General features: G+C 46.4%; 1 protein-coding gene across 1 annotated transcript in view; it reads left to right on the top strand.

Moving 5' to 3' along the window:
• The window catches only part of ablim2 (actin binding LIM protein family, member 2), a 378415-nt gene that overhangs the window by 168546 nt on the left and 196909 nt on the right, over nucleotides 1–12960 (top strand). The window contains exon 6 of the mRNA XM_067991317.1: nucleotides 1042–1135. Within this exon, the coding sequence (XP_067847418.1) occupies nucleotides 1042–1135 (94 nt within the window). The remainder of the gene's footprint in view (nucleotides 1–1041; nucleotides 1136–12960) is intronic.

The following is a 12960-nucleotide window of genomic DNA, read 5'->3' as shown; positions in this document are numbered from 1 at the left end:
ATGGCAATCGATCATGTTTTATCTGGATTATGTGTTCTCATAGCCATTTCTAGCAGTGGCCAATAGTTTTATCTTTATGTTCACTGTACCATGAAATACTCATGTGATCTATGTCATATGCAGACAAATAAGTTGGGGGAAGGTTTTTAAGCTTAATGAGAGACCGCTGTTAAAAAATTAAATGGTAGCCCTGAGCTTATGTAAAACATTATTATACCAGATATAAGTTGTGTATAATCTTTTTCAGTTAGTAAATAGAAAATATATAGAGAATGGTGGCATAAGGAGAGTGTTCTGAAGCTGCAACTCAATCTGAGCAACCAATTAACTAATTTCATGATCGTTGCTGCACATTTGAACTGTAACCATTTGACTTCCAATACACACTTGTGCACAAATATTCAGTTTTGCTTTCTCCATATCTGAGAACAGAACTTACTGCCATGCACACTTTAGCAGCGATTATGGTCATTAATGTCAGTTACACAAATAGTAATAGAAGTCCTCAGTAGATAGGGCTAATGATTTGGTGCCATGCATGCTTACACTTTACACATGGAGTACAATTTGCTACGCTGGTATGGCAGTTTTGTATAAAAGATCACTCAGAAAAATGTTTTTTGAGCAGATCTGTTGGATAACAAATCTTGTGCCTTATTAAAGGTAAGCCTTCCATCCTCCAATTGTTAGTTTCAAGAAGAGTTTTTTTTTCTTTAAAAGTTTCAGTAAGGGTCAACAACAGCAACTTGCATTTATATAGCACCTTTAATGTAGTAAACTTCATAGAGGAGAAATGGATGCCTAGCATGGGCTGGGATGTAGGGTTGGAGGACGTTGTGCTGCACCAAGTCACTTACCCAAATTATTGAGGAATTCTCTCACTATTTGCACAACTATTGCAAATACCATAATCACAGCTGAAAAATATAAGAAATTACCTATGTTTTTGGTTGCAAGTTAAACTGCAATGTCTGACCGAGTTTGAAACTGTATAGTGAAAATGTTATAGGTGATATACTAAAATATTTCTCCCTTTTGCAGAGATGGGGCTCCTTACTGTGAGGCTGATTATCACTCTCAGTTTGGTATCAAATGTGAACGCTGTGTGAAATACATTACTGGCAGGGTATTGGAGGTAAGAATTAATATGGTGTGCTATTTTTTAATTTTACAGTTCTTCTATTTTTTCTCCTTCTCCAATTTTTCCTCTTTTTCTCCCCTCCTCTTCTGAATACACAAGGCTGGATTTTCTACATTTTTACACCCAATTTTTGGTGGTTTTCAGATGTACAAAATGGGGGCAGGCAAGCGTTGAGCTGGATTCCTGCCCCTGAAAAGCATGTTCTTTATTCCCCACTGGAAGTTATGCCAGTGGGAGCAGATGCCACTCAAATACTGTGGCAGAACTGAAATAAAATTTAAATAAAGTTGTAATGCTGGATGTTCAATGTTGAGCACCCTCTGAGAAAAGTAAAACCTCCGGACTCTCACTCTCTGCTTTCCTGGTTTATAGGGGTGGCCCCTAGTTCTACCCAGCCCCATCATCTCAAACACACTATTCACTTGCATGTTGTCTTTGCCTTTAATAGTTTTAAATAGCTGGACCAGATCCCCCTAAATCTACGGGCTCGATTTTCGGACATCCGAGCCGGCGGGTTCGTGGCGGGGGGGGCTCCGAAAATCGGGGATTCCCGGGGTGGGTCCGGAGCCCGGCTCCAACCTGCCAACTTCCGGGTTCACCAGTGACGCGCTTAGATACATGCGCAGCAATTAAAGCCGGCGGGATCCCACTTAAACCAATTAAGTAGATAGTTCAGATCGTTTGCAGACCTGATTTGTAGGATATTTTAGGAGGGGTGGGATTTTCAACTCAACTGAGACTGTTTCCTGTACTGGGGGAAACACTCCCAGTTGAAATGGACGTGTTGCAGCCACCAGCCTGTGCCAGCTGCAAAGGTCCATTTGACAGGTGTGGGGGGAAGACCCTCACTCATTGCAGGAGGCCACCCTGTCACTTTGGACAAAGTTTGGCCTCCACCACCCTCCTCCTAACAAAATTCACCAACTTGCACACTTACCCCAGTGTGCAGACACATTTACCTACCTTGCGGGACCCCCTCAAACGTACACCTTCCGGATGGGGGCCGCCATAGCTGCAGTCATGACCTCCTTGGAGGACGAACAGCATCACCAGCCTCGCCGTCCATGCCGTCCACCTCTGACACGTGAAGCTCCACAACACAGTGCTGTGACACATCCACCTGCACAGCAGGAGGGAGGGCAACCACAGAGAGAGATGCATCGCAGAAGGCACTACCATCGCCACAGGGTCTATAGGCTGAGGCTCAGCTTCCTGGACCTCTCTGAGGAGCAGTGCACACGGAGGCTCAGAGTCACTCGACATGTAGTCGTGGACATCTGCAGCCTCCTTCGTGCCAAGCTGCTCCCGGCTGGCCTGAGCACCACCTTCTTACCTGTCGCTGTCAAAGTCACCACTGCCCTCAACAAATCCTCCTCCGCATCCTTCCAGGGTGCCACCGGGAACATCGCCGACATCTCTCAGTCGTCTGCACAAAAGAGCCCTGCAAATACACCTACACCCACTCTGCAGTGACTCAATGGGTGGCATCTGTTGTGGGTCTTCATGGTGATCCTCAGGAAAGGGCATTATTGTACAAACCATTCAAGATTTGCAAAGACGTGGCAGTAGTGGTGACAATATAATATGTAATATGAGTTGATCAGAAATCAAATATAAGTAAAAACCACAACAAACCCTCAAACACCCTTGTGCATCCCCTTCATGCTCATGACACGTTTGCCTTCCGCTTCCTACTACACGTATGTGATGCATGCCCTGTGGCTGCAGCACAGGTAGTGGCAGGTTGGGTGAGGCTGACCGTGAAAGAGATGTATGAGATGGAGCCATGAGATTCTATGAGGATTGGGTTGAGTGGTGGTGGTGGTGGGATGAGTACTGGCGAGGTGAGTAAGATGAAGATGAACTTTGAGTGGGTGTGAGGAGTGATGTGATAGAGTAGTGTTGGCAGTGCAGAAGGAGATGTGGGGTGGGGATGGTGATGTGGCAGACGGAGTGTAGGGGAATGCGTACGTGTACTCACTTCAGCTGACCTACTTAGGTCATTGAAGTGCCTCCTGCACTGTATGCAGATGCATGATATGTTGGTGGTGCTGGTGACCTCCTCTGTCACCTCGAGCCAGGCCACTTCCTTCCGTCCACCAGGGAGAAGATCTCTGTCCTCCACCTCCTCACCCCATCCAGCAGGACCTGGAGTGAGGCATCATTAAACCTGGGAGCAGCCTTCCCCCTGGGCTGCTCCATGCTGTAATTTTGGCTCCTTTCTGCAGCATCAATCAGTGGAGGACTGCCCCTTTAAATAGGGCTCCTCCAGCTGACAGCGTATGATGCGGCTGCGCAGTCCGCCCACTGTGCAGCTTTCCAGCACAAAACCCGGAAGCCAAGGTAAGTGCCTTCAATTAGGCTGCGATCACGTGCGGAGCACCCCGAATTCACTGGGTGCGTTACCCACATCTCGCTAGCGAATACAAGCCCAAAATGTCTAGTTTATCTTCAATAGCTCAATAATCTCAGGGCACGATTGTCCTTGTCACCTTTCTCTGCACCTTCTTTAAAGCCACAATGTCCTTCCTGAGGTGATTGATCTCCTTCCATTCTTCTGGCTTCTGTGCCGTCCTGGAGGATACCATCTTTAGAATACTTGGGGCAGTCTTCCTCTCCCTGCACTGACAGGAAGAACCATGAGCACAGTGCACCAGGAGCACGTTGTGCATTGAGCACTGCCACAGAGCCTGAACTGTCAGATATAATTTAATTATGTCAGACATAATTTAAATATGAAGGGCTTGTACTGGATGCACATAGGAGCAGGCCAAAAAGAGAACAGGAAGTCTGGGAGCATTCTGGGCCTTAAAGGCACCAGCACCTTTGTACCTAATCTATGGAAGGATCTGGCTTTGCAGGCCAAATGACCTTTTCTTACTTCATGCTATCTTATATGTTTTCTGCAATTGTGCTTCTGCCTTTGGGCTTGCAATCAGTTATGACTGCTCTATGGTGACACTACTGGTAAGTGAGGGAACTGCAATAGAAAAAGAGAGTGCAGAAAGTCATTTCTGCTGTTGCAGTTTCCTGACTGAGCCTTGGTGTTGCTGTGGAAGGCAAACAGTTCCACACAGTTTCAAATGTTTCCCAGAGAAACAGTCAATAATTAAGACAGAGAAGGGAAAGAGGAGGGACAAAGAGCCAAGAAGCAATGGTTACAGAAAATTACTCCTTCCAGCTTCTCTTCTGGCCAATGTTCTTCTCTTCCTCTCTTAGAAGTTTAGAATCATAGAAGTTTACAACATGGAAACAGGCCCTTCGGCCCAACATGTCCATGTCGCCCAGTTTATACCACTAAGCTAGTCCCAATTGCCTGCACTTGGCCCATACCCATCTTACCCATGTAAATGTCCAAATGCTTTTTAAAAGACAAAATTGTACCCGCCTCTACTACTGCCTCTGGCAGCTCGTTCCAGACACTCACCACCCTTTGAGTGAAAAAATTGCCCCTCTGGACCCTTTTGTATCTCTCCCCTCTCACCTTAAATCTATGTCCCCTCGTTATAGATTCCCCTACCTTTGGGAAAAGATTTTGACTATCTACCTTATCAATGCCCCTCATTATTTTATAGACTTCTATAAGATCACCCCTTAACCTCCTACTCTCCAGGGAAAAAAGTCCCAGTCTATCTAACCTCTCCCTATAAGTCAAACCATCAAGTCCCGGTAGCATCCTAGTAAATCTTTTCTGCACTCTTTCTAGTTTAATAATATCCTTTCTATAATAGGGTGACCAGAACTGTACACAGTATTCCAAGTGTGGCCTTACTAATGTCTTGTACAACTTCAACAAGACATCCCAACTCCTGTATTCAATGTTCTGACCAATGAAACCAAGCATGCCGAATGCCTTCTTCACCACCCTATCCACCTGTGACTCCACTTTCAAGGAGCTATGAACCTGTACTCCTAGATCTCTTCGTTCTATAACTCTCCCCAACGCCCTACCATCTTCTGAAGGAATTGACTCCTTACCGTACCATGGGTAGTGTTCATCCTCCAGTACCTTGCCCACATGGTCATTCTTCATGTCTGAGCCTAGGCAATGATTGTCAACAAGATATTTAACCGAGGGAAGTTTCACAGACAAGCCCAATTCACCCAAATTCCATATACACACAATTCCAGTAGGGGCCATTGAATAGTAATCAGAAGAATCCAAACCAATATTCCCCTCCCTTACCTATGGTCCCCAAATGTTCCTCCCTTTTATTCCTCACTTCAAGGTACCAATTCAATGGATACGTTTATTTCAGTTCATGAGGAAAAAATGGCAGATGATTTAAAATAAACTTCAAAAAGCATGTTGGGCAATTTATGGGAACCTAGTAGACAAATTGCACCAGCACAGTGATGAGTTTTCATAGGCAAAACCCATCATAAATGTGGATGTAGGCATTTATAACGGGGGGAAAAGTTGATACAAAGTCAGTCAAAAATGTAACAACAGAAAGTCAAGTTGTTCAGACAGGAAGTATTTTTTTTAGTGGACTTTTTATGATTTAAAGTACAAAATCTTTTGCTATCACAAAGTGCCCTTCAACAACAACAATTGGCATTTATATAGCACCTTTAACGTAATAAAACATCACAAGGCGCTTCACAGGAGCGTTATCAAACAAAATTTGACACCGAGCCACATAAGGAGACTTTAGAACAGGTGACCAAAAGCTTGGTCAAAGAGATAGGTTTTAAGGAGCATCTTAAAGGAGGAGAGAGAGGCGGAGAAGTTTAGGGAGGGCATTCCAGAGCTTAGGGCCTAGGTAGCTGAAGGCGCAGTTGCCAATGATGGAGCGATTAAAATTGGGGATGCGCAAGAGGCAAGAGTTGGAGGTGCGCAGAGATTTTGGAGGGTTGTAGGGCTGAAGGAGGTTACAGAGATAGGGAGAGATTTAGAGTCATAGAGTCATAGAGTTATACAGCACGGATAGAGGCCCTTCGGCCAATCGTGTCCGCGCCGGCCATCAGCCCTGTCTACTCTAATCCCATATTCCAGCATTTGGTCCGTAGCCTTGTATGCTATGGCATTTCAAGTGCTCATCCAAATGCTTCTTGAATGTTGTGAGGGTTCCTGCCTCCACAACCCTTTCAGACAGTGAGTTCCAGACTCCAACCACCCTCTGGGTGAAAAAGTTCTTTCTCAAATCCCCTCTAAACCTCCCGCCTTTTACCTTGAATCTATGTCCCCTTGTTATAGAACCCTCAACGAAGGGAAAAAGCTCCTTAGTATCCATCCTATCTGTGCCCCTCATAATTTTGTACACCTCAATCATGTCCCCCCTCAGCCTCCTCTGCTCCAAGGAAAACAAACCCAATCTTCCCAGTCTCTCTTCATAGCTGAAGCGCTCCAGCCCTGGTAACATCCTGGTGAATCTCCTCTGCACCCTCTCCAAAGCGATCACATCCTTCCTGTAGTGTGGCGACCAGAACTGCACACAGTACTCCAGCTGTGGCCTAACCAGTGTTTTATACAGCTCCATCATAACCTCCTTGCTCTTATATTCTATGCCTCGGCTAATAAAGGCAAGTATCCCATATGCCTTCTTTACCACCTTATCTACCTGTTCCGCCGCCTTCAGGGATCTGTGAACTTGCACACCAAGATCCCTCTGACCCTCTGTCTTGCCTAGGGTCCTCCCATTCATTGTGTATTCCCTTGCCTTGTTAGTCCCTCCAAAGTGCATCACCTCGCACTTTTCCGGGTTAAATTCCATTTGCCACTGTTCCGCCCATCTGACCAACCCATCTATATCGTCCTGCAGACTGAGGCTATCCTCCTCGCTATTTACCACCCTACCAATTTTTGAAAACAAGGATGAGAATTTTAAAATTGAGGCGTTCCTAGACCGGGAGCCAATGTAGGTCAGCGAGCACAGGGGTGATGAGAGAATGGGACTTGGTGCGAGTTAGGATACGGACAGCAGAGTTTTGGATGAGCTCAAGTTTATGGAGGGTGGAAGATGGGAGGGCAGCCAGGAGAGCATTGGAATAGTCAAGTCTAGGAGTAACAAAGGCATGGATGAGGATTTCAGCAGCAGATGAGCTGAGGCAGGGGCAGAGATGGGCGATGTTACAGAGGCGGAAGTAGGCGGTCTTGGTGATGTTGCGGATATGTGGTCGGAAGCTCATTTCAGGGTCAAATAGGAAGCCAAGGTCTGGTTCAACCTCAGACAGTTGCCAGGGAGAGAGATGGAATCAGTGGCTATGGAACGAATACAATGGCTTCTGTCTTCCCAATATTTAGTTGGAGGAAATTTTTGCTCATCCAGTACTGGATGTTGGACAAGCAGCGTGACAAATCAGAGACAGTGGAGGGGTCGAGAGAGGTGATGGTAAGGTAGAGCTGGGTGTCCTCCGTATACATGTGGAACCGATGTTGTGTTTTCAGATGATGTCGCCAAGGGGCAGCATGTAGATGAGAAATAGAAGGGGGTCAAGGATCGATCCTTGGGGGACTCCAGAGGTAACGTTGCAGGAGCGGGAAGAGAAGCCATTGCAGGTGATTCACTGGCTACAACTGGATAGATAAGAATGGAACAAGGTGAGTGCAGTCCCACCCAGCTGGACGATGGAGGAGAGGCGTTGGAGGAGGATGGTGTGGTCGACCGTGTCAAAGACTGCAGACAGGTCGAGAATGATGAGGAGGGAGATTTTACTATGGTCATGATGTCATTTGTGATTTTGATAAGGGCCGTTTCAGCACTATGGCAGGGGCTGAAACCTGATTGGAGGGATTCAACTATGGAGTTGCGGGAAAGATGGACTTTGGAGAGGGAAAGGAGGTTGGAGATGGGGCGATAGTTTGCAAGGACAGAGGGATCAAGAGTGGGTTTTTTGAGGAAGGGGGTGATAGCAGATTTGAAGGGGAGGGGGACAGTTAACAATATCAGCTAATGTGGGGGCCAAGAAGGGAAGTTGGGTGGTCAGGCTGATCCTGGAATAGTGAGCAGTTTTGGCAGAGGAGAGCAGGACCGGATAGTGCTTTCTGTGATCCAACCAGATCTGGCGATGAATGGCTAAGCCAGTTGTCCACATGAACGTTCAAGTCTGCATCCCTTGGACTTAAGGGAGCAGAGATGAGGGCCATACCAAGAGGAATGACCAAGGTGAAAGAGAATAATGGTTTTAACGGGGACAAGGACAACAAAGGTGGAGGTGAGGGTGTAATTGAACACATCGGTAGCTGCAGAAATGTCGTGGTGAATGTAGGGCCAAAGGCTAAACAATTGGGAATTTGAAAGTGCAGTTGTAAGTGACTTGGGGGAGGGGTTTTTTCCACGGGCAGACACCAAAGTGGGGTTGGGAGGGAGGAGGGGGATGTGGATGGAGAGGGATACAAGGAAGTGATCAGAGATGGTCTTATCCGTGATTGACATGATGGGAGTAGAGAGGCCACGTGAGATGGCAAGGTCGAGGGGATGGCCATGAATATGGGTAGGGGAGTTTATATGCAGAGAGAAATTAAGAGAGAATAGGGAGACAGTGAACTCAGAGGAGAGAAAGCTTGATGAGTTGGGATGGAGGTTGAAATCACCGTGGATGAGAAGTTGCTCTATGCAGAAGCTGATTGAGAAAAGCAGCGAAGGTATCTCGGTGAGAAACCTGTCGTGGTACTTGGGTGGGCGGTAGAGAATGAGGATTTTAAAGAAGAGGTGAGAGGGGTGAAACAAGGTGAGATGCTCAAAGGAAGAGAATGTTAATTGTATCCATGTGATTTATATCAATTAGTGTTAATTGTATTCAGGTGGTAGATATCATTTGGGGGCTCTCGTATCCATTTATAGGAGGGTGTGTAATGGGAGGGGGGGGAAGGGGAATGAAGGGAATGAAGGCTTGCAAGCAACTGAAGACTAAGCTCTAGTATTCTATCCTTCACCACCTGGCTATCCGACTTTTTACAGAGAAGGAGCCAGAGGAGCAGGGGGACAGACCAAAGTGTGATTTGGTGATAAGGGCCACACCGCCACCGTGGTGGTCTGGGCGGGGCAAATGGTGAAAGATATAGGCAGGCGGGGAGGCTTTTTTTAAGGCGGAAGTTATCAACATTCGTCAGGCAGGTTTCCGTCAAGGCCAAGATGTTGAAGCAATCATCCACAATAAGCTCATGGATGGCAAGGGCCTTGGTCACTAGTGAATGGACATTCTGGAGGGCGATGCGGAGAGGGGCGGTGATAGCTGATCCGCTTGGAGAGTCCACAGAATCAGTGCTGGGAGGGATGAGTGGGACTGGAAGACGATTGGCAAGATTAGCCCCTAGCAGGTGCACGGGGCAGGAAAGTCATTGAGAGGATAGGATGGGGCTGTTGGGGTTGCTGTGCGTAAGGAGGCAGCAAAGAGTGCCTTGATGGGCGCTTTGGAGGATGCTAAGAGAGGCACAGAGGGAAGCTGTAGGCTTATCTAAGAGGGAGTCAAGCCTAGGACGCCGGCAGAAGAGCAGGAAGGTCGAGGAGTGCTGAGGGATTTGTGAGGGCAAAATACCCGAGAGGGGAGAAATGAAAGGAGGCATGACGACAGGAGAGAGGGGCCTAGGAGGGGTAAAGAGAAAAGAGGTGAAAAAATGGAAACAGAAATGATGGGCTCGGGCCTGGGGCGGCAGCCAAAACACACACGTGAATGGACACAGGGAAACTCAAGTTACATAGGCCTGGTTGCATGGCAAGATTGGGATAAATATGTCCTGGTAATAAAAAGGGAATAGAGAGGAGACAATAGGAGGGAGTTCAAGGTTAATGTCAGCGGTCCCGTGGTGGGATAAAGTTAACATAGATAGGGTGGAGTCTGCTTGGAGCATCGACAAACTGATGTCCAGTTTCAGAGACCGGTGTGGAGGATGAGTGAGTCCAGAAGCTATTTGAAGGGTAGAATATTGGAGGACGCACGCTGGAGGTATTTCCATGGGAATGAGGAGCCAGTAGGTATGCAGAATCGATCGTGGGGCAGAAAAATGGCGGCAAAGTTGGAGATCAATGTAAGATCCTGAAGCAGCGGAGAAATGGACCAGCAGAGTGAATTTCTGGCCAGGAACCACACTGTGGCAAAATAAAGCTGAAAAATCAGTAGGACAGTCGTAAGCTCAGCAGGTAACAGCAGCAGTGGGGGATGGGTTGTTGGTTAGACAAAGTTACCTTAAAACTTAAGCAATTGAATAGCAGATCAGAGTCACAGCAGCTGAATTTTACAGTGTAGTCCAGTGGAGTAGCGTAGTCTTGACGGCAGAGATTTCCAGGAATTTGGAAGCCAAATTTGAGCAAAGATCCAGTGCACACAGATGAAAACAAAGAGCAGGTGTGGGCAGTGTTAAAATAGAAACATAGAAAATTTACGACACAGAAAGAGGCCATTCGGCCCATCGTGTCTATTCCGGTTGAAATAGAGCTACTCAGCCTAACCCCACTTTGCAGCACTTGGTCCGTAGCTTTATAGGTTATGGCACTTCAAGTGCATATCCAAGTACTTTAAATGTGATTAGGGTTTCTGCCACCCTTTCAGGTAGTGAGTTCCAGACCCCTGCCACCCCCTGGGTGAAAACATTTTTCCTCGGCTCCCCTCTAATTCTTCTACCATTTACTTTAAATTTATGCCCCCTGGTTGTTGACCTCTCTGCTAAGGGAAATAGGTCCTTCCTATCCACTCTATCTAGGCCCCTCATAATTTTATACACCTCAATTAAATCACCCCTCAGCTTCCTCCATTCCAAAGAAAACAATCCCAGCCTATCCAACCTTTCTTCATAGCTAAATTTCTCCAGTCCTGGCAACATCCTCGTAAATCTCCTCTGCACCCTCTCCAGTGCAATCACATCTTTCCTGTAATGTGGTGACCAGAAAGCTGTAGCCTAACTTATTGTTTTATACTGTTCTATTGTAACCTCCCTGCTCTTATATTCTATGCTTCGGCTAATAAAGGAATGTATCCTGTATGCCACCTTATCTACCTGTCCTGCTACCTTCAGGGATCTTTGGACATGCACTCCAAGGTCCCTCTCTTCCTCCTACTTATTGTGTATTCCCTTGCCTTGTTTGACCTCCCCAAATGCATTACCTCACACTTCTCCAGATTGAATTCCATTTGCCACTTTTTTGCCCACCTGACCAGTCCATTGATATCTTCCTGTAGTCTACAGCTGTCCTCCTCACTATCAATCACACGGCCAATTTTTATATCATTTGCAAACTTCTTACTCATGCCCCCTACATTTAAGCCTAAATCATTAATATATACCACAGAAAGCAAGGGATGTCGTACTGAACCCTGCGGAACCCCACTGGAAACAGCCTTGCAGTCACAGAAACACCCGTTGACCATTACCCTTCACTTCTTTACCCTTTACCCTCATCGACCCTCCTTGTTACCTCCTCAAAAAATTCAATCAAGTTAGTCAGACACGACCTTACCTTGATAAATCCATGTTGACTGTCCTTGAATAATCCGTGCCTTTCTAAATGATGGTTTATCCTGTCCCTCAGAATTGGTTCCAATAATTTGCTCACCACTGAGGTTAGACTGACTGGCCTATAATTACTCTGTCTATTCCTCGCTCCCTTTTTAAACAACGGTACAACATTAGTTGTCTTCCAATTTTTCGGCACCACGCCTGTAGCCAGGGAGGATCAGAAAATGTTGGTCAGGAGCCTCTTTGTTTGCCTTTTTTGAACTGCTAAGAAAATTTGTCATTCTGACATGTTTTAAGTATATTGTATTTGGGGTAAATAACCAGTTATTGTTTGAAGTATATTTTTCATTAAAAATACAGGTACCTTGTCTCTGTGTTTGTGTTATATGTGTGAGAGAGAGAGAGAGAAAGAGGCACTAATAGAACTATAAAGGTTAGTGCATTAACTGAAGGTGGCAGTTAAATGATAGTTTTGTAATATAGGTGAACAGTACTAAAAACATTCTGTAGATTATGAAATAAAAACAAAGTGCTGGAAATACTCAGCAAGTCAAGCAGCATCTGTGGAGAAAGAAACAGAGTCAACGTTTCAGGTCGATGACCTTCCTCAGAACAGGAAGAAGTTGAAGATTAAACAGTTTTTAAGCAAATACGGAGCCAGGGAAAGTGGAGGGTGGGAGAGAAAGGGAAGAACAATAGGGAAGGTCTCTGATAGGGTGGAGGGCAGTAGTGATTAAGTGACAAAAGTGATGATGCTGCAAGGCAAGGAGTGTGGTAATGGGACAAGTAAAGAAACAAAAGATGGGTCTAGAGGAGCTGTAAATGGCAAAATCAGAACCGTTACCAGCACCTACTGTCTGAAAAAATGGGAGCAGTGGTTATGATCGGAAGTTACTGAAATCAATGTTGAGGCCAGAAGGTTGTAAAGTGCCTAAACGAAAGATGAGGTGCTGTTCCTTGAGCTTCTGTTAAGCTTCATTTGACCAGCATAAGAGGCCAAGGACAGAGAGGTCATAGTGGGAGTGGGACAGGGAATTAAAATGGCAAGTGACCGGCACGGCAGGGTCACGCTTGCAGACTGAGCGAAGGTACTCAGCTAAGCGATCACCCAATCTGCGTTTAGTCTCCCCAGTGTAGAGGAGACCGCATTGTGAGCAGCGAATACAGTAGACTAAATTGAAAGAAGTACAAGTAAATCGCTGTTTCACCTGGAAGGAGTGTTTGGGGCTCTGGTCGGTGGAAAGGGAGGAGGTGAAAGGGCAGGTGTTGCATCTCCTGCGCTCATATGGGAAGGTGCCTTGGGAGGAGAGCGGGTGTTGGGGGTGATGGAAGCGTGGATCAGGGTGTTGTGGAGGGAGCGGCCCATAGGAATGCTGAAAGGGGAGGGGAGGGGAAGATATATTTGGTGGTGGGATCGCGCTGG

This window comes from Heptranchias perlo, chromosome 1 (genome assembly GCF_035084215.1).
Source record: "Heptranchias perlo isolate sHepPer1 chromosome 1, sHepPer1.hap1, whole genome shotgun sequence".
NCBI lineage: Eukaryota > Metazoa > Chordata > Chondrichthyes > Hexanchiformes > Hexanchidae > Heptranchias > Heptranchias perlo.
The sequence above is the reverse complement of the archived record's forward strand: the minus strand, read 5'-3'. Positions and strand labels throughout refer to the sequence as shown.